The sequence below is a fragment of the Mustela nivalis genome (assembly GCF_964662115.1).
Source record: "Mustela nivalis genome assembly, chromosome: 1".
NCBI classification, from domain to species: Eukaryota; Metazoa; Chordata; class Mammalia; order Carnivora; family Mustelidae; genus Mustela; species Mustela nivalis.
This window is the reverse complement of record NC_139020.1, coordinates 211190625-211212433: the sequence shown is the minus strand read 5'-3', so window position 1 is coordinate 211212433 and position 21809 is coordinate 211190625. Positions and strand designations below refer to the sequence as shown.

The following is a 21809-nucleotide window of genomic DNA, read 5'->3' as shown; positions in this document are numbered from 1 at the left end:
GAGATCAGAGCTTGAGCTAAAACAAGAGTCTGATGCTTAATGGACTGAGCCATCCAGGCACCCCTTTTTTTGCTTTTTTTTTTTTTAAACCAACAAATCTTTGTTTTTAAGCTTCAAGTAGTTTTTTTTCTTTTTTTTTTTTAAAGTTTTATTTATTTGACGCAGAGAGATCACAAGTAGGCAGAGAGGCAAAGAGAGAGAGAGAGAGAGGGAGAGGGAAGCAGGCTCCCTGCTGAGCAGAGAGCCCGATATGAGGCTCGATCCCAGGACCCTGAGATCATGACCAGAGCCGAAGGCAGAGACTTAACCCACCAAGCCACCCAGGCGCCCCATATATATATATATATATTTTTTTTAAAGATTTTATTCACTTATTTGACAGAGAGAGAGCACAAGCACAGGGAGGGACAGTGGGAGAGGGAGAAGCAGGCTCCCCACTGGGCAGAGAGCCTAATGGGGGTTCCATCCCAGGACCCTGAGATCATGACCTGAGCCAAAGGCAGATACTTTAGTGACTGAGCCACCCAGGCGCCCCGACTTTATTTTTTTAACTTTGTTTTTGGGTGTGTGTGTGTTTGTTTAACATGACCATTAGAAAAAAAATAAAATTCAACATGTGACTCACATTCTGTTTCTATCAGATGGCCAGAGGCTAAGAAGTTCACTGTGGTTCATGTGTGTAAGTATGATCACGAAGGGGCTCTCATTTTCCCCATTATCTGCTTCCGGAAGGATCGAATGAGGGTTTTAGTTCTTTTGAAAATAAAAATTGAGACACACGTTGCGAAATCATGAGCAAAGGAAATTAAAATCAGTTGTCAGGTAGTAGGACTAACCAGCGCTGTCCTCAAGAAATCTGGGAGTGTTCACCCTCTATCCTGGGAACATATTTCTGTGGACTTTGAAACTGCCCACTTTTTAAAAAAAACAAACTGAAGAACAAAGAAGAATGAAATGTTCTGAGGTTGCTTTTATTACAAGGATTTTGCGAGCTCCGCCCGGACACCCCGGGCGCTGGGTCATCGCAGAGCACCCACACACCAGAGCACGGTGAGGGCACTGGGTGCCTATGGGAGCCCTGGTCCCCCAGACAGTCAATGTGACTGAATCCGCCTTCGAGGGCTGGCCTGGCTGCCCCCAAATGGTCCCTCCAGGTCCCCGACTCCTCACGCGGGCAAGGAGTAGGTCTCAACGCCGCTCAGTCTCACGCTTCCAGGAATCTGTGCCCTGTAGCCCTACAGATCTGTCCTCAGAGGATATCACCTGCAGCTCCCCCACTCGGAAAAGGGGACATCTCCACTCGTGAGCTGCTTCTCTGTCCACGAGGCTCCAGATGGCCCTGTCTTGAGCCCCTGGCGAGGCAGGAAGCGGCCACATGCCGGGCCAGAGTCAGAGTCACTATCCTCTATGAGCCTGAGACCAGGCCCCAGGGAGGAGGCTAGGAGGCCGCTTCAGTCTCTGTGGGCCGGATCAGCATCGTGGTGGCCTGTAGTGGGTAGTAACGGCCCCGCCAGGTCTTCCAGAAGATGCCCTTCTTACGCTGCTGCCGCTGGTGTGGGATGGAACGGAAGTACTGGCCGTTGAGGTTGGAATGGCCACAGGTGCCAAACCACCAGCCACCTGGTGGGGTCCGAGAAAACAGAACCTGGTCAGGCTGGGGTCCTCGTGCCTGGGGCTGGGATGGAGAGGAGGCTAGGGGGCAGACTTTACAAAACTTTAGAGGGGAAGACATTTCTAGTGATCGTCACACTGTGTCCGGAGGTTGTGACAAAGGCCCCCCTACTTCCCAGAACTACAGCTTTCATGCCTATGACTGTGGCACATTCCTTCTCTGTACCTGGCACATGGCAAATGTTTATTTTATTTTTAAAGGATTTTATTTATTTGACAGAGAGAGAGCAAGCAAGCACACGCAAGGGGAGCAGCAGGCAGAGGAAGAGAGAGAAGCAGGTGTCCTGCTGAGCAGAGGGAGCCCAGTGCGGGGCTCAATCCCAGGACCCTGGGATCATGACCTGAGCCGGAGGCAGATACTTAACCGATTGAGCCACCAATATACCCTAATGGCATATGTATATTAAAGACTTTCTATGATCATTGTCCGGCTCATCAATTTATATATTAGACTTACCCACATGAAATTACTGGTTTTCCGTCATTTTTTGACCCACCAAAAAGCGGCCTCACGATTTTATTTTACAGGGCCTAGGCTCTGCCTCTGATTTCATTAGAACAAAACAGGGTTTATCTTGGTGGGTTTGTCACATGCCAGCCACTATCCCATGAATGTCATCTCGAAATAAGCCTATGGAGCGGGCACTGGCTACACCCATTTTAAAGATGGTAAACTGAAGGCAGAGGCTAAGTCAGCTGCCCAAAGGCACACAGCGCTTATGGAGAAATGGAGGCAGAGAATCGGTGGAATTTGGCCTTGAAGGCAGGACAGGGACGTGGAAAGGGGGGGCAGGGGAGGTCTTGCCCTTGAGGTACAAGGCAGTACAGGGAAGGGCAGAGCTTGCTCACCAGAGAGGCTCTTGGCACAGTTCTTGTCCCCACGGAGGTCGTGGTCCTGATCCCAAGTGGAGAAGGGCAGGGAGAGACCACTGGGCACCACAGTGGTGGCCCCCAATTCACTGGCCACGGGGGCTGTAAGCTGCAGGCTGTAGGCGGTGTCCTCACCGCCCAGGTGGACGGGGAACTGCAGCGACTCGGCGTGGCCCTCCCAGTCATGCAGCTGCACGGCCAGGCGGCTGCCGCGGTCCCCCAGGATGCGGTGCACCTTCTCCAAGCCCAGCCAGAACTCACCTACCAGGGAGAGGCCGATCAGCAAGACAGACCCGTCTCTATGCCCCCTCCTGCCCCCAGTGCCTCTGGCCCCCCACTGGAAATACCTACCTTGGGGGTCTCCAAAGCCAGCCTTGTAGGCTTCCCAGGGCTGGTTAAAGTCCACAGAGCCATCCTGGCGTCTCTGAATTACAGTCCAGCCTCCATCTGCCCAGAAAGGTGCAATGTCGTCAGGAGGACCCTGCTGGCGGGGGATTCGGACTCCCCACCTGATTCTCAAACCCCAAACTGCCTCCAAATCTGGAAAGGGCAATGTTGCTTTCATACAGCCCAGAAGGACTGGAGGAAGATGGTCAAAGGTGGGCTGGCCACTGGGCAAGGGGCTCAGCCTGGAGCATTGATTGTCCCAAGGACCCAGTGGGGAGGGATAGGGTAGCAGAAATCTAGAGGGCTTCTCGGGGCCTTCGGAACCTGGCTCAACAAGGGGGTAGTGGTGGGGAGACACATCTGACAGAGAGATGACCCCAGGAGGCCCGTGAATCCTACCTGAGGTCATCTTGCAGTTAACCAGGAAGGGCGGGGACTCCTGAGGCTGGATCTGGAACAGTCCACTCTGCCTCTCTCCCTCGTCAAACAGCTCTTGGCAGTCCCTGGGCAGCCCTGAAGGGCAGGCAGAGAGAGGAGCAGGGAGAGTGAGGCAGGAGGGTTCCCAGGAAACAGGCATGTGAGGGGCTGGGCAGTGGGTGACGGGGACATGTGGGGGCAGTCCTAGGTTCACAAAGGCTCCCTCCTGGATGGTCCCTGAGTCATCCTCCCTCCTCCCACACTGCCCTCCGACCTCTGGCCACACAGCCTTCCCCGCCCCACGTGCCCTCCTGCCACAGGGACTTTGCACATGCCAGTCATGCTGCCCAGGGCCCTCTTCCCTCAGGCCTTTCCTGCCTCATTCTAAAGATCCCAGCTTCTAGAAGGGATGCCTTTTCCTGACTCCCAGACCAGGCCAGCCTCCCCAAAGGAGCACTGATGATTTCCCACTCCCAACACCACTAGGGTCATCTGGTGGTCTCTCCGCCACTGAATGAGGATAACATGGGGCCAGGGACAGAGTGGCTCTTTGCCCACAGTCTGGCACCAGTGCCCAGGCTGATCCTAGCCCACAGCAGGTGTTTAATAGAGACTGGAGGAATGACTGAGTGAGAAGCTGGGCCAGAGTGGGGAAGGGGAAGGGGAGCCAAGCTGAAGTAGCCCTGCTTTGTCAGGGGGAGGGCCTGCACGGGGTCTGCAGGGGTGGGTTTCCAGGAGGGGAAGGACTGATGAATGGAAGAGGAAAAGAAGGAGGGGAGGAGGAAGAGGGGGCCCCCCGGAGGTCCAAAAGCTGGGGAAGTCCCACCCCCAGCCCAGCCAGGAAAGTAGGGGAAAGGTCGCCGGGGGAGGGGGAAGTCCACACTGGGGGGGGGGGCGGGGGGGATGGGGGCAGGGCCAGCATGACTGGAGACATTTTCCGGCCCCTGGAGCAGCTCCCCTTTCCCCTACTTTCTTCTCTTCCAATCTGGACGGCACCCGGCCAAACCACCAATGTGGCTTCCATTAACACCAGCTGTTTGTCTTTCCAGCTCTGAACCTTCCCCTACTTGGCAGGGCTGAGCCCCGAGTCTGGGAGTCCCCAAACCCATGCACCCCACAGCTCACATCCCCCAGCCCAGACCCATGGCTGCTGGCTAGCTCCAAGCCCTTCCCAGGGGGGGACAGTTGGGAGGGTACCCTGGACCCTTACTGGCCTGGGATGGAGGAAGAGTCAGCGAGGGAGCTGGAGGGTGGGGAGGGGAGGAGGAGCTCTCCAGCTGAGAGGGCTGACAGCCAGCCCCAGCCCCCGGGTGTGAAGGGGGAAATCCGAGCTCTCACTGTCGGCTGTGGCTGCGTAAAGCTCTCCGTGCCAGATTGCGGTGATGGGACAGGACGACTACAGGGAAGCCAGTGGCAACGGGAGCCCTGAATTTAGGGTGGGGACAGAGAAACCAGGAGCGGGGATCCTGTGCCAGACCCACAGACACATCTGCGGGAGGAGATTTGGGGCGATCTGGGATGCGCACTAGAGGACCCAGAACTTGTGACAGTCGCAAAGGTTCATTCTTAGCACGAATGGGGGAGAAGGAAGGGGGGGGGTGATCAGAGACTTTGCGACCAAGAGAGAGGTGAGGGACCGATGTGTGGGTCAGGAACCCTGGATTTGTAAGATTCAAGAGTGAGTGGTTTGTCTGGGCAGGGACATGGAGGTTCCCTGCCTTTGCCCCCCTCCTAGATCTGCACTCTAAGAGACCACAGAGCGCCCAAGCTCAGAACCCCCATTCCAGGCAGCCATCTCTCTTCAACCAACCAGAACTCCAGGATCCCTAGCTAGCACCCTCTTGTCCACCACTGTGCCCTCAGAGGAGGTCCCAGCCTTCAGGAAGGTGTCCTTTCACTGCAACACCCCCTTCCCCATGCCCCTGCATCTCTGTTTCCTCCTGGACCCTCTTCCCCAACCCCTGCTCCAGCTAGTGGCCAGTGAGGCTTTGGGGAGAGCCACTGGAAGGAAGAAGGATGGGGTGGCCTGGCTGGTCAGAGGCAGGGATGAGGTGGGATGTACCCCCATCAGCCCTTTACCTGAGACAAGTGAGCCCCCAGGAACCCAGAGCTGGGGTCTCTCCTCTTTCTAGTAAGGTGGACCAGACCAGGAGGGGGACAGAAATGGCGTGTGTGTGTGTGTGTGTGTGTGTGTGTGTGTGTGTGGCGGGGGCTTGCCAGAGGACAGCAAAGGACCGGACACTCACTGCGCAGGCGGCTGATATTGTGAGCAGGGTCCCCGAGCTGCACCGTCTTGGGAAGCCTCTTCTTCCTGGCAGGCTTGGCCATCCCGTGGTCCAGGTGTGTGGGGACCAGGAGACCCACCTGGGCAGGACAGGAGGAGAATATCAGGTCTGGCTGGCTCCCTGGGCTCTAAGCTGCTTAACCGGCCTCCAAGTCCACACCCACAGATCGAGCTTCGACCTCCTGCCCCACCCCGGGCAAGCATCAGCACCTGGCTTTGCAGATTCTGTATTTTCAGGTGCTGCTTCTCCAGGTGCCGCTGCTGCTGGGCTACCTTGTGGACGAGTTGCTCAATCCTGCTGTTCTGAGTCTTGAGCTGAGTCTGGGAGAGCGAGAAAACAGTGGTCAGGACCCGGTCTTCGGCGGCAAGCCTCCCCATCCATCCCCTGGTCCCTCCTTCCAACTCTCCCTCCCAGGGGAGCCCGGACGCATCCCCCTCCCAGTCCCCACTGGTCCCACCGTTTAAGACCCGCGGGGGAGAAGCAGGAGCACCAGTACCTGCAGGCTGCGGAGAGTGTCGGGGACAGCTTCGCCACTGGGGCCCGGACCCTCGGGCGCGCGCGGGGGCGCGGCGGACCCCCCGGAGTCCTTGCAGGCTGCCCCGCAGGCGCTCAGGCGCCGCTCCAGCGCGCCCAGCTGCCCCCGGGTGCGCTCCACGTGCTCGCGCAGCCCGTGGCCGAGCTGCAGGAGCCCGTGCGCCAGCACGTTCACCTCGTCCCAGGACGCGAAGCGCTGCGGCGCGGGAGGGGGCGCGGGGCGGCCCTGCGCGCTCAGCAGCCCGGCGGTGGCCGCACACAGCATGAGGGCTGCCGAAGCCGTCGGAGCGCGGCGCATCCTTCCGGGGGTGTCCTGGACTCGGGGACGTCGGGGCTCGGGAGTCGAGGGCTGGAGACGCGGCGGCCCTGGCGGAGACTCACTCACGTGAGCAGCCACAACCACAAGGGAACCTCAGATCACAGCCTCCGGCCCTTTGGGTTTGGTTTATCCCCGCGACTCCCCCTCTTATAAGGCCGGTGCAGAGGGAAGGGGCCGCCTCGGAGGCGGGGCGCAGGGAGTGCCAGGGGCGGGGCCGTGCTGCGGGGGCTGGGTTCTGTGCTCCCGGGGTCGGCTAGTTCTGCGTGTGGAGGGGCGCCCTGGGGGTGCAAAGCTCTAGCTCCTCCCCGCCAGGCCTTGGAGGGTCTTCTCCGCCGACGATGCGAGACGTAACTCTCCGCGGCCCCCCTTCCAAGCGCTGGATCTCAAGCCCTCCACGCCGCACCCGCTGCGCTCAACGGGGACCCTCGAGGCTGGGGGGTCCTCCGGACTCTGCTCCGCAAGTCAGAAGCTGGGGAGAGGGCGGAAAGAGACGAATAAGCAAGGGCCCTGGTGCGCTGGGTCCAGCAAGGCGGGGCATGGAGCCCGGGACCCCTCCAACACCCCCGCCTCCAGAGACTTCCCGGAGAGGAGAGCAGCCGAAGGCCCGGGGCTGGACCGCTAGGGAGCCGGCTCGGGGCTCCCACGCTCCTTCCGGCTCACGGATTCATCACTGCAGCTGTGTTCCTGGGATCGTCTAACGTCTCTCATCGCACTTCCCGCAACTGAGCGCCCTAAGGCTGGCCCCGGGTCTCTCTTGTTCACCCTCCAGCTCGGGGGCTCACTCCCCAGTCTTACCTCTACCCCAGGGTCTGTAGTGTCGTCAGTCTTGGCCTGTATCAAAGCAGACACCTCAGAACAGGATAGAGGAAAGACGGGCTCCTCCTGCTCATTCATTCATTCAACAAACAGTCCTGTTATCGGGTAGTAATTCCCAGGCTACTGGAGAAAGCCCAACACTCAGCCTGGGGTAGGAGGCAAGGCGGGGACAAAAGAAGCACTAAGTGCGGCTGTGAGGCTGGACCATGTCCATTCCGAAAGTCCAAGCATTCATGCAGCAAACTTTTTTTTTTTTTAAGATTTATTTATTTTGAGCGAGAGCGTGCTGGCTCATGCTTATTCCCGAGCCAGGGCTGGGGGAGAGGCAGAGGGCGAGAAACTTTCCAGCCGACTCCCTGATGAGCCAGGAGCTGGATGGAGGGCCTGATCCCACCACCCCTAAGATCATGACCTGAGCCAAAACCAAAGCGTCAGTCGCTTCACTGACTGAGCCACCCAGGCGCCCCTCATTCAACAAACTTTGACTGAAGTCTTCTCCCTCCTTCCCCACCAGCCCCACTCTACCCTGTCAGGAAATCGAGGCTGGCAAAGAAAAGCCTGTGTGCCAGGAAGAACCCTGGGCAGGTTGGCTTGGAGCTCCAGCAAGAACAGAGTTGACTCAGCAGGGCTGGAAGCTAGCTCAGCCTCTGGAATCTGAAACTGCATACCCTGGGGCTGACTGGCGGGTCAAGACTCATGCACTTGGCCCAGCCCCCGGGCCAGATGCCAGGCTGGCTGATCGGGGCAGCCGTGACAGGCAGATGGGGAGGGCAGGAAGGAGAGTCTTTCTGCTGCAGGGAGTAGATCCAGACAGCCACCATCTGCGCTGGCAGCCGGCCTGCCCATCCCCCAGGCCCTGGCCTCTCTCCCTGTGTGGGTGATACAGGTGTCGGGGGTGCTGTGTTCCCTCCCGGCTTCTCGCTCTGAGAGAAATGATCAGTTACTTTCTCAACCTGATGATGCCCTTTTGGGCTTTGTCCTCTGGGCCTCGTTTCAGAGGGCGCAAACCAGGCCAAAAGTTCTTAGAGGCACCTGCTGTGAAGGTGCTATGAGAAAGAATTTGTCCAGGGGCCCCAGGAACTGGCTCTGGACAGCATCCTAAAAAAATGCCCCCCCCCCAGGGGCACCTGGGTGGCTCAGTGGGTTAAAGCCTCTGCCTTCAGCTCAGGTCATGATCTCAGGGTCCTGGGATAGAGCCCCGCATCGGGCTCTCTGCTCAGCAGGGAGTCTGCTTCCTTCTCTCTCTCTGCCTGCCTCTCTGCCTGCTTGTGATCTGTCAAGTAAATAAATGAAATCTTTAAAAACAAACAAACAACCAAACAAAAACTGCCCCGCAACATCCCTCTGACCCAACAATGAAACAGTCCACCCCCCCCCCCCGCCACCCTTCTCAGTTGTTTCTTGAGTACCTGCTGTGTGATAGATTCTGTACTGGGGCCATAATGGTAGGTAAGACACTCCTATTCCTCATGTCAGCTACTCTGGTCAAAGCAAATAACATCAGGAATGCGACACGTGGCCTTGGATCTCTCACCAAACCAGGGAAGCAGTGAGATGGACTTTTTTTTTTAAAGACAGATTTTTTTAAAAAGATTTTATTTATTTATTTGACAGAGATCGTAAGTAGGCAGAGAGGCCCACAGAAAGAGAGAGGGGGAAGCAGGCTCCCTACTGAGCAGAGAGCCCGATGCGGAGCTCGATCCCAGGACCCTGGTTATCATGACCTGAGCTGAAGGCAGAGGCTTTAAACCACTGAGCCACTCAGGCACCCCTGGACTGTTTTTTTTCTTTTTTGGAGATTTCATTCTGGCACAGTACATGGTCTCATGAAGTGTATCTTTCCATCTGTGTCTCTAGAACCTAGGTTACAAAGGGTCCCTCTGTCCCTCTTTACTAATCTCGTCTTCGGTCTTCTGGGGGATGGGACAGTCTGTCAGCAGAGAGACTGCTTGTAATCAAAATAGCAGCAAACACCTACTGTGTTCTTAACATAATGCTCCTATTATCCTAAAGTGATTATGTATTCACTGAATCCTCATAGCAACTCCAAAGGAGTTAAGAGCTGTTATTATTCTATTTTATAGACACTAGACACAATATAAGATTAAGTCCTTGTTGAAATTCTCACGATGATCTGGACAGAGCTAGGAATTGACACCGGGCTAGTTGACTCACAACTGTGTTCTTGGGAGCCGCGATATGCCACTTTGTTCATAACAGCTCTGCGATTCTTGCCTCCTGTCACCCGTGCCCTTACATCCCTGTGGTGTAACCAAGAGGATGTTATTGAGATGATGGTGTGTGCAACTTCCTAGGTCAGATCATGAAAAACCATGTGGCTTCTGTCTTCTGGATTAGATCAGTTACTCTGGGAGAAGCTGGCCTTCCTGCTGTGAGGACACTCAAGCAGCCCTTTGGAGAAATCCACAGGGTGTCATGATGAACTGGCCCTCTCCCCCACAAAGATCAACATCAGCCTGTTGCCAGGCAAGGGAGCTATTCTGAAGATTGATTGTTAGAGAAAGGGGGGAGGGGCAGAGGTAGAGGAAATAGAAGCCGACCCCCCACTGAGCCTAGAGCCTGAGGTGGGGCTTGATTTCAGGATCTGAGCCACCCATGTGCTTGTAAGGGGGTTATTTTGGAAGCAGATCCTGCAGCCCCAGTCCAGCTTCCAATTGATGCAGCCTCAGCTGATACGTGTTAGCAACGTCATGAGGCACACCCCCAAGCCGGATCCAATATGCAGCTAACTCAATAGATAGCTAATACCATAGCCAATGACTATTTGTCCCGCTCTATGTCCGGGCACTATTTTAAGTATTTTACATACATTCATTCACTTAGTATGCCCAATGAGGTTGGTATGGTCCTGTTTTAATCTCCGTTTTATTTTTAAAGATTTTATTTATTTATTTGATACAGAGAAAGAGAGAGAAAGGGAATACAAACAGAGGGAGTGGGAAAGGAAGATGCAGGCTTCTTGCAGAGCAGAGAGCCTGATGCGGGGCTCGATCCCAGGACCCTGGGATCATGACCTGAGCCAAAGGCAGATGCTTAACGACTGAACCACCCAGGCGCCCCAAATTAAAACAGAAGTTTAAAAAGTTAAAGAAAGAAGAGAAAACAGGTACAGAGAGGTCACGTGACCTAAGAGAGGCGGTGGGAGGGGGCTTGTCTCCCAGGAAGACTGGGAGCTATTATTGGGCTTAAACCAGCTGCAAATGTCTTCTTCTTCTTCTTCCTCTTCTTCTTCTTCTTTTTTTAGAGATTTTATTTATTTATTTGACAGAGAGATCACAAGTAGATGGAGACGCAGGCAGAGAGAGAGAGAGGGAAGCAGACTCCCCGCTGAGCAGAGAGCCGGATTCGGGACTTGATCCCAGGACCCTGAGATCATGACCCGAGCCGAAGGCAGCGGCTTAACCCATGGAGCCACCCAGGTGCCCCTCCTCTTCTTCTTTTTAAGATTTTATTTATGGAACACCTGGGTGGTTCTGTTGGCTAAGCGTCTGCCTTCGGCTCAGGTCATGATCCCAGCATCTTGGGATGGGCTCCCTGCTCAGCACGAAGCCTGCTTCTCCCTCTCCCTCTACCCCTGCTTGGGTTCCCTCTCTTGCTGTGTCTCTCTCTGGGTCAAATAAATAACTAAAAAATCAGAAAGAGAAAGAGCAAGAGAGAGAGAGCACGAGCGCAAGCGGGGGAAGTGGCAGACAGAGGGAGAGCGAGAAGCAGGCTCCGTGCTGAGCGAGGAGCCCAATGCGGGGCTCAATCCCCAGACCCCTGGATCATGACCCAAGCAGAAGGCAGACGCTTAGCTGACTGAGCCCCCCAGGCACCCTTGCAACTGTATTCTGTTTTGAGTTCTGTCAGGGGCTGACAGTGGGCGCAGTTAATGCCAGCCCCTGAGTTACAATCCTGTCACCTGCCCACATTTGCAGAAGCCATGGCCCCTCCGTCACTACAGTATTATTATTATTATTTTTAAATATTTTATTTATTTATTTGACAGGCAGAGAGGCAGGCAGAGAGAGAGGCGGAAGCAGGCTCCCTGCTGAGCAGAGAGCCCGATGCAGGGCTCCATCCCAGGACCCTGGGATCATGACGTGAGCCGAAGGCAGAGGCTTTAACCCACTGAGCCGACCAGGTGCCCCTACAGTATTATTAACTATAGTGACCAAGCTGTATGTTATACCCCAGAACTTATTTATTTTAGAACTAGAAATTCGATCGAATAGTGATTATTTTAACTTTAAATTTAATACTGGATGGTCAGTCATGCAGGAAGCATGTGAACCTAGGACAGCCCAGAAAAGGGACCAATCCCACGAGGCAAGCCTTCCTGGGGCAGAGGCCCAGAAGCTGAGAGATACTAAGACCAACCAGATTAAGAAGGTAAGGAACGGATGGCCCAGGTTGGAGGGAGAGCATGGAAAATGCACTATAGCCTGGGATGCAATGCCCAGTCCCTCCCAGACAAACCCAGAGGGACACTGGGGTTGTTTATGTGGATACCCCAAGGGAAGCTGCTGGCCTCTGTCCAGGGAATGGCCCTCACCATCTCCAGCTACTGCTCATGCCCTTTCCTGCCAGCCTCTGGTCACAGCCAGGTCACCAGGAATAGTCAGCCGCAGGACAGGAGGCTCACAGGCTCAGAGAAAAAAAGGATGAGTCAGATTGTGGGTTGGTCCCCAGAAAGGAATGGGGCAGGGCACCCATGGGCACCCTGCCTCAGAGTTCTCCCAGCCTGGGAGCTGTGTGCATGTGAACCTGGCAGTCAACAGCTCTCAAATCACTAAGGAAGGAGTAATAACCATAAACGGCCCCTTTATTGAGTGCTCATCTCTGTACCCCTGGGCCCGTGCATGGTCCATGTTACATCATTCTCAGATCAGCCCTGAAAGGACAGTGTTCCTTTCCCTTTCTGACTGTCGGGAAGACTGAGGTTCAGAAACGTTCAGATACTTGGCCAAAGTCATACTGCTTGGAAGAGACAAGATTTTAATCTAGTTCTTTCTAGTTCCAAATCACTGGATTTTTTTTTTTTTAAGTCTTGCCCCTTTTTTGGTAAATGACAGTTTTGAATGCGTAATGCATTTACACTGCACCAAACCCCCAAAAGTCTAAAAAGATGCTGGAGAAGTCCCTTTTTCCTAATACTGTGTCAACACAAAACTTGGAGAATGTTTATCCATCACTTTTCAGGGGTTTTTGGTACATTTAAATATCCTCATTTAAAAATTTTTCTGGACATGGATGCCTGGTGGTTCATTCGGTTAAGCATCTGCCTTTGGCTCGGGTCATGATCCTGGGGTCCTGGGATGGAGTCCCACATCAGGCTCTCTGCTCAGCGGGGAGCCTGCTTCTCCCTCTGCCTACTGCTCCCCTTGATTGTGCTCTCTCTCTTTCTCTCTGACAAATAGATAAAGAAAATCTTTTTAAAAATAAGAGGAAATCAGGGCACCTGGGTGGATCTGTGGGTTGGGCCTCTACGTTCGGCTCAGGTCATGACCTCAGGGTCCTGGGATCGAGCTCCACATCGAGCTCTCTGCTTGGCCAAGAGCCTGCTCCCCCCCTACCCCTGCCTGCCTCTCTGCCTACTTGTGATCTCAGTCTGTCAAATAAATAAATAAATAAAATTTTAAAAATTTAAAATAAAAAATTGTTAGAACGTTTGTATTCCCTTACAGTTCACATGTGGAAACCCTAAGCCCCCAGTGTTATGGTATTTGGAGACGGGGGCTTTTGCAAGTGATTAGGTTATGAGGGTGGGACCCCAATGATGACAGTGCTGTCCTTATAAAAAGAGACACAGAGAGAATATAAGTGAGGATGCAGCGAGAGGTTGGCTGCCTACACTCCAGGAAGAGAGCTCTCCCAGGAACCAAATCTACCAGCACCTTGATCTTGGACTTTCCAGGCTCCAGAACTGTGAGCATTAAGTGTCTGTTGTTTAAGCCACTCAGACTGTGGTATTTTGCTGTAGTAGCCGAAGATGACTAGTATAGCATGCTGAAGTCGAATGACATGGCTATAATTTGGCATGTTTCAAGGGCACAATGTAATTGGTGCTGACATATATATATGCCTGTGAAACTAACACCATAATCAAGGTAATGGACATATCTATCACACCCAAGCTTCCTTTTGCTTCTATCTATCACATACAAGCTTCGTGGTGCTTCTTGGGAACCCTTTCCACTGGATTTTCCCACTTTCCTGTGTGTACTGGTGACTTGCTTTCTGCCCCTACAGAGTATGTTGTTTTCTTCCTAGAATTTTATATCCATGGCATCAGATAAAACGCACTCTTTTTTTGGTCCGGCTTTTTTCACTCAGCATGTTTACTTTGAGATTCATTCCCGTTGGAGATCAATAGTATATTTATTTTGGGGGGCACCTGGGTGGCTCAGTGTGTGAAGCCTCTCTGTCTTTGGCTCAGGTCATGATCTCAGAATCCTGGGATCGAGCCTCGCATGGGACTCTATGCTCAGCAGGGAGCCTGTTTCCCCCTCTCTCTCTGCCTGCCTCTCTGCCTACTTGTTATCTCTCTCTCTGTCAAATAAATAAATAAAATCTTTTAAAAAATAACATATTTATGTTTAATGATAATATGGATAAACCACAGTGTCTTTATCCATTCCTCTGCTGAAGGACATTCGGATTGTTTTCCTATGAATAAAGTTGCTATGGACATTTATGGACAAGATTTTGATTGGACAATACTTTCATTTCTTTTGGTGGAATTTAGAAAAAAATTTTTTTTATTTCTTTGAGAGAAAGAGTGTGTGCATGTGGTAGGATCAGGGCAGAAGGAGGAGGGATAAGCAGACTCCCTGCTGAGCAGGGACACCCCCCCCCCCCCATGCAGGGCTCAATCCTAGGACTTCAGGATCATGACTCAAGCCCAGGGTAGAGGCTCAACAGACTGAGCTACCCAGTTGTCCCTGCGGGGATTTTTTTTTTTTTTAAGCTTTTATTTCTAAGTACTGCCTACACCTGACATGGGGCTCTAACCCACAACCCTAAGATCAAGAGTCACATGCTCTACTGAACCAGCCAGAGGCCCCAGGGATCTTTTTTAACATTTCATTTTTATTCATTTTTATGTATTTATTATTATTTTTTAAGTAATCTCTACACCCAGTGTGGGGCTCAAACTCTGACCCAAGAGTCACATGCTCTACTGACTGAGCCAGCCAGATGCCCCTAATTTCAGATTTTAATTTTAATTTTAATTTCCCTAGCACTCCTCTTGCTTACTGCTCAGTCCCCTTCATAAAATCACTGTCAAGAGTTTTTTCTATCCTTCTTGTGTTTATTTAGACAGATATAAGCGATCTCTCCAAAAGCTCTTTTTACACAGAGGATAGGGCAACGCACACACTGTTTTGTATATTTTTTTCACTTGACATAAGTCTCAGAGGTCTGATCGGTCATTTCTATGGATATATAATATTCCATTTATGTTTGTACTATAATTTATTTAACCAGATCTCTAATCTTTTGCTACTATAAGCCGTGCAGTAATAACCTTGCAGATGACCATTTTGCACTTGTGCAATTAGACCTTCAGAATGAATTTCCCACAGTGGAATTACCGGGTCAGAGGGGATGTATATTTGTGATTTTGACAACCATTACCAAACTGCTCTCCCTGGAGTTTGGCCAGTATGGGCTGGCCCAACAATGTATGAGAGCATTTATTTCCCTCCCAGCATGGTCAATGGAGCGTCTTACTAAACTTCCAGGCTTTTGCCAATCTGATCCAGATGCAGAAAATGGCATCTCATCATTAAGTATCATCTTAGTAGAAGGTTATCGTAGTACAAGATTATCTTTTCAAATGTTTAATAGCCATTTATATTTCCTTTATCTTTTTGGGGGGAAATTGGTTTGTCCTTTTTCTTCCTAATTTCTAGCAGTTCCTTATCAGTCAGACAGATTGTTTCTGGGATACGAATGGCAAACTTTTTTCAGTTTATATATATCTCTATCTATATCTAATTTCATATATATGAACTATATATGTGCATATATCATTTATATATATAAGTTTATACTTAATATATAAACATACCATATATAATATAGAGGAATATATTATATACAAGTACATATGTAATTTTTTCAGCATATCTATATCTGTATCTATATATTTATTTATTTATTTTAAGTAGGCTCCACACTCAATGTGGGGCTTGAGCTCCCAACCCTGAGATTAAGAATTGCATGTTTAGGGCACCTGGGTGGCTGAGTCGTTGGGCATCTGCCTTTGGCTTGGGTCACAGTCCCAGAGTCCTGGGATCGAGCCCTGTGTCAGGCTCCCTGCTCGGTGGGAAGCCTGCTTCTCTCTCTCCCACTCCGCATGCTTGTGTTCTCTCTCTCACTGTGTCTCTGTCAAATAAATGAAATAAAAAAAAAAAAAGAATCGCATGCTTTATCAGCTGACTCAGCCAGGTGCCTCTTTGCTTTGAAAAAATATATATATATTTATATATATAAATATATATATGTAAATATGTATATATATACACACATGCATATATGTGTGTATACACACACACACATATATAATTTTTTTTTTTGGTGCAAAAAGGTGATTTTATTAAAGCATGGGGACAGAACCCAGGGTCAGAAAGAGCGGCTGCCTGCTCTGAATATATTATTTGCCATAGAGAAGTTTTATTTCTGTGTGAGAAAGAAGAAACTTTTTTAAATTTATTTTTTATTTTTTTTAATCTTTTTTTTTAAGATTTATTTACTTATTTATTTGATAGAGAGAGATCACAAGTAGGCAGAGAGGCAGGCAGAGAGAGAGGGAGGAGGAAGCAGGCTCCCTGCTGAGCAGAGAGCCCGATGCGGGACTCGATCCCAGGACCCTGAGATCATGACCTGAGCCGAAGGCAGCGGCTTAACCCACTGAGCCACCCAGGCGCCTGAAACTTTTTTTTTTAATTTCTGGGTTTTAAGTCTCAGAAAATCTTACTTTTGCAGGATAATTCTCCAGTTTTTGGTGAGCATTTATGGTTTTATTTTTATGCATAAATATTTGACTCAAACCACAACATTTAAAAAATATCATCTCTACGCGCGAAGTAGAGTCGGCATCCAACTCGGGATCCTAAGATGGAGAGCAGGGTGCTCTCGGACCGAGCCAGCCGGGAGCCCCCTAAGCCAGAACATTTTAACACACTAGCTACACCACCTCCTGAAACAATGATTTGTTGCAACAGTAACACTCAGGAAACGACCTAAGTGTTCCAAAATTGGGGGAAAGACCTTGAGTGCAACATACTTTCAAACTGCAAGCTGGTTTAAGGAAGCATTAGGGACCTGGGGAAAAAAATGTAAGGTGTGTTAAATGAAAAATCCAAACTGCGTAACTGGTGGCATTCCAATTTCTCTTTCATTTTTTTTTAAGGACTTTATTTATTTATTTGAGATAGAGAGAGAGATCATAAGTAGGCAGAGAGGCAGGCAGAGAGAGAGGGGGAAGCAGGCTCCCTGCTGAGCAGAGAGCCTGACACGGGGCTCAATCCCAGGACCCTGAGATCATAACCTGAGCAGAAGGCAGAAGTCCAACCCCCTGAGCCACCCAGGTACCCCTCCAATCCCTCTTTTTAAACATGTTTACAAGAAAGGACGCTGGTGAGAGACACGCAAGCAGATGAATGACCTCCGGCAAGTTTTCTGTGGGCACATTCATTCATTCACTAGGATATTTACTGATGCTATGTCACAGAAGAGAGGAAGCGTGGACCACTAAATGGAAGTGTGCATCGCCACTGATAAAGTCGCCCTGCTGAAAAATCAAACTTGAAGATGAAAAAACATCCAGAGTTCATTCATTGTCCAAAATAATAACAATGAGTTACCAGTGGCGTACAAGCCCTGGAAGTGTGGCTGGTCTAAGTTGAGATGTGCATGAAGCAACAAACCAGAGCTGGAAGACTTGGCTAAAAAAGAAAACAAAAGAAAAAGAAAAAGAAAAAAGAAAAGAGAAGAGTGTGAAATATATGACTATTTTTTTAAAAAGGATTTTTTTAAAGATTTTATTTATTTATTTGACAGACAGAGATCACAAGTAGGCAGAGAGGCAGGCAGAGAGAGAGAGGAGGAAGCAGGCTCCCTGCTGAGCAGAGAGCCCGATGCGGGGCTCTATCCCAGGATCCTGGGATCATGACCTGAGCTAAAGGCAGAGGCTTTAACCCACTGAGCCACCCAGGCGCCCCTAAAAATTTTTTTATTTATTTATTGGAAAGAGAGAATGATAGTGAGAGAGAGCATGTGGGGGGTTGGGGGGGGGGGAGAAGCAGATCCTGATGTTGGGCTTCACCCCAGGACTCCAAGATCATGATCTGAGCCAAAGGCAGATGCTTAACTGACTGAGTCACCCGGGCATTCCTCACTAATTTTTGATATTGATTGTGTGTTGGAATAACTAAATTTTGGATATGCTGAGTTAAAATGAAATGATTACAATACATTCCACCTTCTTTCCCTTTTATTTTTAAAGATTTTATTTATTTATTTGACACTGAGAGATCACAAGCAGGCAGAGAGAGAGAGGGGGAAGCAGGCTCCCAGCCGGGAGCCGGATGCAGAGCTCAATCCCAGGACCCTGGGATCATGAGCTGAGCTGAAGGTAGAGGCTTTAACCCACTGAGCCACCCAGGCACCCCGGCTTTGCCTTCTAAAATTAAAGTGACTAGGGCGCCTGGGTGGCTCAGTAGGTTAAGCCACTGCCTTCGGATCAGGTCATGATCTCAGGGTCCTGGGATCGAGTCCTGCATCAGGCTCTCTGCTCAGCAGGGGGCCTGCTTCCCTTCCCCTCTCTCTGCCTGCCTCTCTGCCTACTTGTGATCTCTCTCTGTCAAATAAATAAGTAAAATCTTTAAAAAAAATTTAAAGTGGCTAGAGGTGCTTGAGTGGCTCAGTAGGTTAAGCGACTGTCTTCCTCTGGGGTCATGATCCTGGCTGGAGTCCTGAGGTCTAGCCCCTAGTAGGGCTCCCTGCTCAGTGGGGAGCCTGCTTCTCCCACCCCTTCTGGCAGCCCCCAGCTTGTGCTCTCTTGCTCTCTCCCTCGCAAATAAATAAAATCTTAAAAAAAAAGAATCCAATTGTGAAGGAAGTAGGAAATGAAAGGAGACGAAGCAGGATTGAGTTGATAACCTGGTTTATGATATATACAGATTTTTTTTCATTATGGGAGAAGATACGTAACATAAAATTTACCATTTTAACCATTTTAAGTGTACAGTTGAGTGGCATGAAGTACATTTCTTTATTTGTTTGTTTAAAATTCTCCAAAATAAAAGTTAAAATAAAAATTTTAGAGTGAGCACATGGTGATCAAAGTAAAATATGCTGGTAGATCTCATTTTGAGTTGGGGGGGGCTATGGCAGCAATTTTTGTCTTTCTCTTTAGTTTCCTAAATATCTGTAATGAATATGTTAATTTTTAGAAGTTAGTTTTTTAATAACAATAAGAAAAATCTAAGTTGCCCTTTTTTGTTCGGAAGGGAAACTTCTTCGCAGATACTGAGCGCACAAGCGCCCCAGCCCGGGATTTGGCCGGAGGGAAGCGCCCCCTGGTGGCGGACCCGAGAGCAGCCCTTGGGCTTCCCATTCCCGCTCTTCCAGACCCGAGGGAGGTGAGGTGCTCCAGGCACCCCTTTTGTGCGACTCCGGAAGGCAGCGGGGGCGACCGAGGTGGCCTCGGGGGGCTTGGCCTAGGAGATGAGAGATCCAGAGGAGTAGTCCAAGGGGGAGATGTGGAGATGATGAACAGCAACTTTCCTCTTCCTCCTCCTCTCCCCTCCTTCTTTTAGGCCATACATCCAACATTTATTGAGAACCTACTGTGTGTCACATCATGGGCACAAAGGTCCTTGTCCTAAACAAGGACGTGGCACAATAACTGTGTCTCAGGGACATGATAAACAAGATAAGGAAGGGAAATATATAGCATATTACATGATGATGGATACTAGGGAGAAAAATAAATCCAGGAAAGGAGTTATTGGAATAGAGGGGGGGCTTGCAATTTCTTTCTTTCCTTTTTTTTTTTTTTATTAACATATAATGTATTATTTGTCTCAGGGATACATGTCTGTGATTCATCCGTCTTACACAGTTCACAGTACTCACTATAGCACATACCCTCCCCGATGTCCATCACCCAGCTACCCCACGATGTTTGCGATTTTAAATAGAGAGGTAAGTCAAGCAGGTATCTGGGGAGAAGAGCATTCCAGGCAGAGGGAATAGCCAGGGCAGAGGCCCTGAGGAAGGAATATGGCTGATGTGTTTAGGGAATATAAAGAGGGTCCATGGTGAGAGAGAGAAAGAGAGAGAGAGAAAGGTGGGGTCTAGTTAGAAACACACATTTTTTTTTCCTAAAGGTTTAGAGAGCTAGTCCCAGATAAGACCCCATCTTATCCGCCCATCTGCATTCTCTGATAAGAAAGACACTCTCTTACAAAGGGTTTCTCTGCCTTGTCACTGTTGACAAGTGGGCTGGAGAATTCTTTGCTGTGGGGGACCGCCCAATGTATGGTAGAATTTTTGGCCTCTGTGGCCTCCACCCACTGGATGTCAGGAGCACACGCCCCCCCATGATGTCCCCTGGGTAACAGAACTGGCTCCAGTTACAAAACTTTGCTTGTACAACCATGGTACAATCATCACAATCAGGAAACCTAATATTGATATGATGCTGCTCCTTAAACTACAGACCGTGTTGAAATTTTTAAAAAATGTTTAATTTATTTGACAGAGACAGAGATCACAAGTAGGCAGAGAGGCAGGCGGAGAGAGAGGGAAGCAGGCTCCCTGCTGAGCAGAAAGCCTGATGCGGGGCTCGATCCCAGGACCCTGAGATTATGACCTTGAGCTGAAGGCGGAGGCTTAACCTACTGAGCCACCCAGGCGCCCCCCTGTTGAAATTTTATCAATCATCCAGTAAGATCCTTTAGAACAATGTTCATTTTCTGCTCTCTGGTCTAATCCAGGATCATGTGGACCATGTGGCAGCCACATCCCCTGCTTTTTAAATTAATTAATTGATTGATTTGAGAGAAAGAGAGAGAGTTGGGGGTGAGTAAGGGGTAGAGGGAGAGGAAGAGAGAGAGAATCCCAAGTAGGGTGCATGCTCAGCGCAGAGCCTAACGTGATGCTTGATCTCACAACCCTGAGATCAGGACCTGAGCCAAAATCAAGAATCAGATGCTCAACCCACTGAGCCACTGGGGCACTCCACTGCCCTTTTAACTTCCTTCCCCCGGAACGTTCTTCCTCCTCTACCTCCTTTACTTGTCTTTTGTGACGGTGACATTTTTGGAGATCATAGGCCAGTCATTTCATAGTGTGTCCCTGTTTGGGTTTGTCTGACTTTTCCTCATGATTAGATCCGGGTTCTGCATCTTTGGGAAGAACGCTGCCCAGGTGATGGTGTGTCCTCTGTGCGTCGTATCAGGAAGCGCGTGATACTCTCCATTACCAGCCATTGTAACTACAGTCACATGGTTCAGACCCTTCTGTTTCTCCGCAGCCTTAAAATTCTCTCCTTTGTAATCAATATGTATCCTCTAAGCAGATACATGGAAGCTACGCAATGATACTATTTGTCCTCAAACTTTCACTCGCTAGTTTCTTGCCTGCATCATTGTCCAGATTGGTTACTTCAAGATTGTTTTAAATAAATACTGAATAAGGACAAAAGGCTGCTTTTTTTTAAAATAAGGATTTTATTTATTTGAAATAGAGCGAGAGAGAGAGAGAGAGCACAAGCAAGGGGAGCAGCAGGCAAAGGGAGAAGGAGGCTCCCTACCAAGCAGGGAGCCCGACTCCAGGCTCCATCCCAGGACTTCTAGATCACGACTGGAGCTGAAGGCAGACGCTCAACAGACGGAGCCACCCAGGTACCCCAAAGCCTGCTTTTAACATGCATGTGAAATGTACGGAGTAAAAAGGCAACACACACTTGTGTAGCTTTCAGCCAGGCTGAGAAGGAGACGCAGCAGAAGGAGAGAAGCTCCAGCACCACTCCTGCCTGCTGAAATGTACAAATTGTTCAAAGCTGGGGGAGGGGAGGAGCTGGAGGGCAGCAGCGAAGCCTGGCGCGATGGGGTCCTGGGTTAACCAGACAAGGATTCCGGAGCTTTTCAGGTGAGGCAACCAACAGGCTGTGGATCAGCTGGATTTGGAGTCTGGGGAGGAGGCGGGGTGGCTGAGACTGGAGAGTGGACGGAAGGATCCTGCCCTTCCAGACTCCCACCTGGCGCCCATCAGCTCTCACGTTGGGAGGAGTGAGTGCTGCGGGGCCGACCCAGCCACTCTGGGGCAGCTGGGCATTCCACGCTGGGGTGTGGGCTGCTCTGCAGTTTCCAGGAGGCCCTAGATCTGGCAAAGGTAGGCTGAAGTGGCTCCCAAGAGGTTCACGTGAGTCCCGGAGTGACCAGGAGGCCCCCCTCTCTTCTCCTCGGGCTCAAGCCTCAGCTGGACAGGAT

The 21809-nt window shown here is 50.5% G+C and overlaps 1 protein-coding gene across 1 annotated transcript; it reads right to left on the bottom strand.

The window, feature by feature from the left end:
* Positions 1 to 950: 950 nt before the first annotated feature.
* On the bottom strand, positions 951 to 6588 carry ANGPTL4 (angiopoietin like 4). The gene is made up of 7 exons (XM_082733643.1): positions 6127 to 6588; positions 5840 to 5950; positions 5592 to 5709; positions 3328 to 3441; positions 2893 to 2988; positions 2521 to 2802; positions 951 to 1620 (listed from the first exon to the last, which is right to left on the bottom strand). Exons 1-7 carry the CDS (start codon positions 6460 to 6462, stop codon positions 1439 to 1441), a joined length of 1239 nt encoding a protein of 412 aa, XP_082589769.1. The 5' UTR covers positions 6463 to 6588; the 3' UTR covers positions 951 to 1438.
* Between the last annotated feature and the right edge of the window lie 15221 nt (positions 6589 to 21809).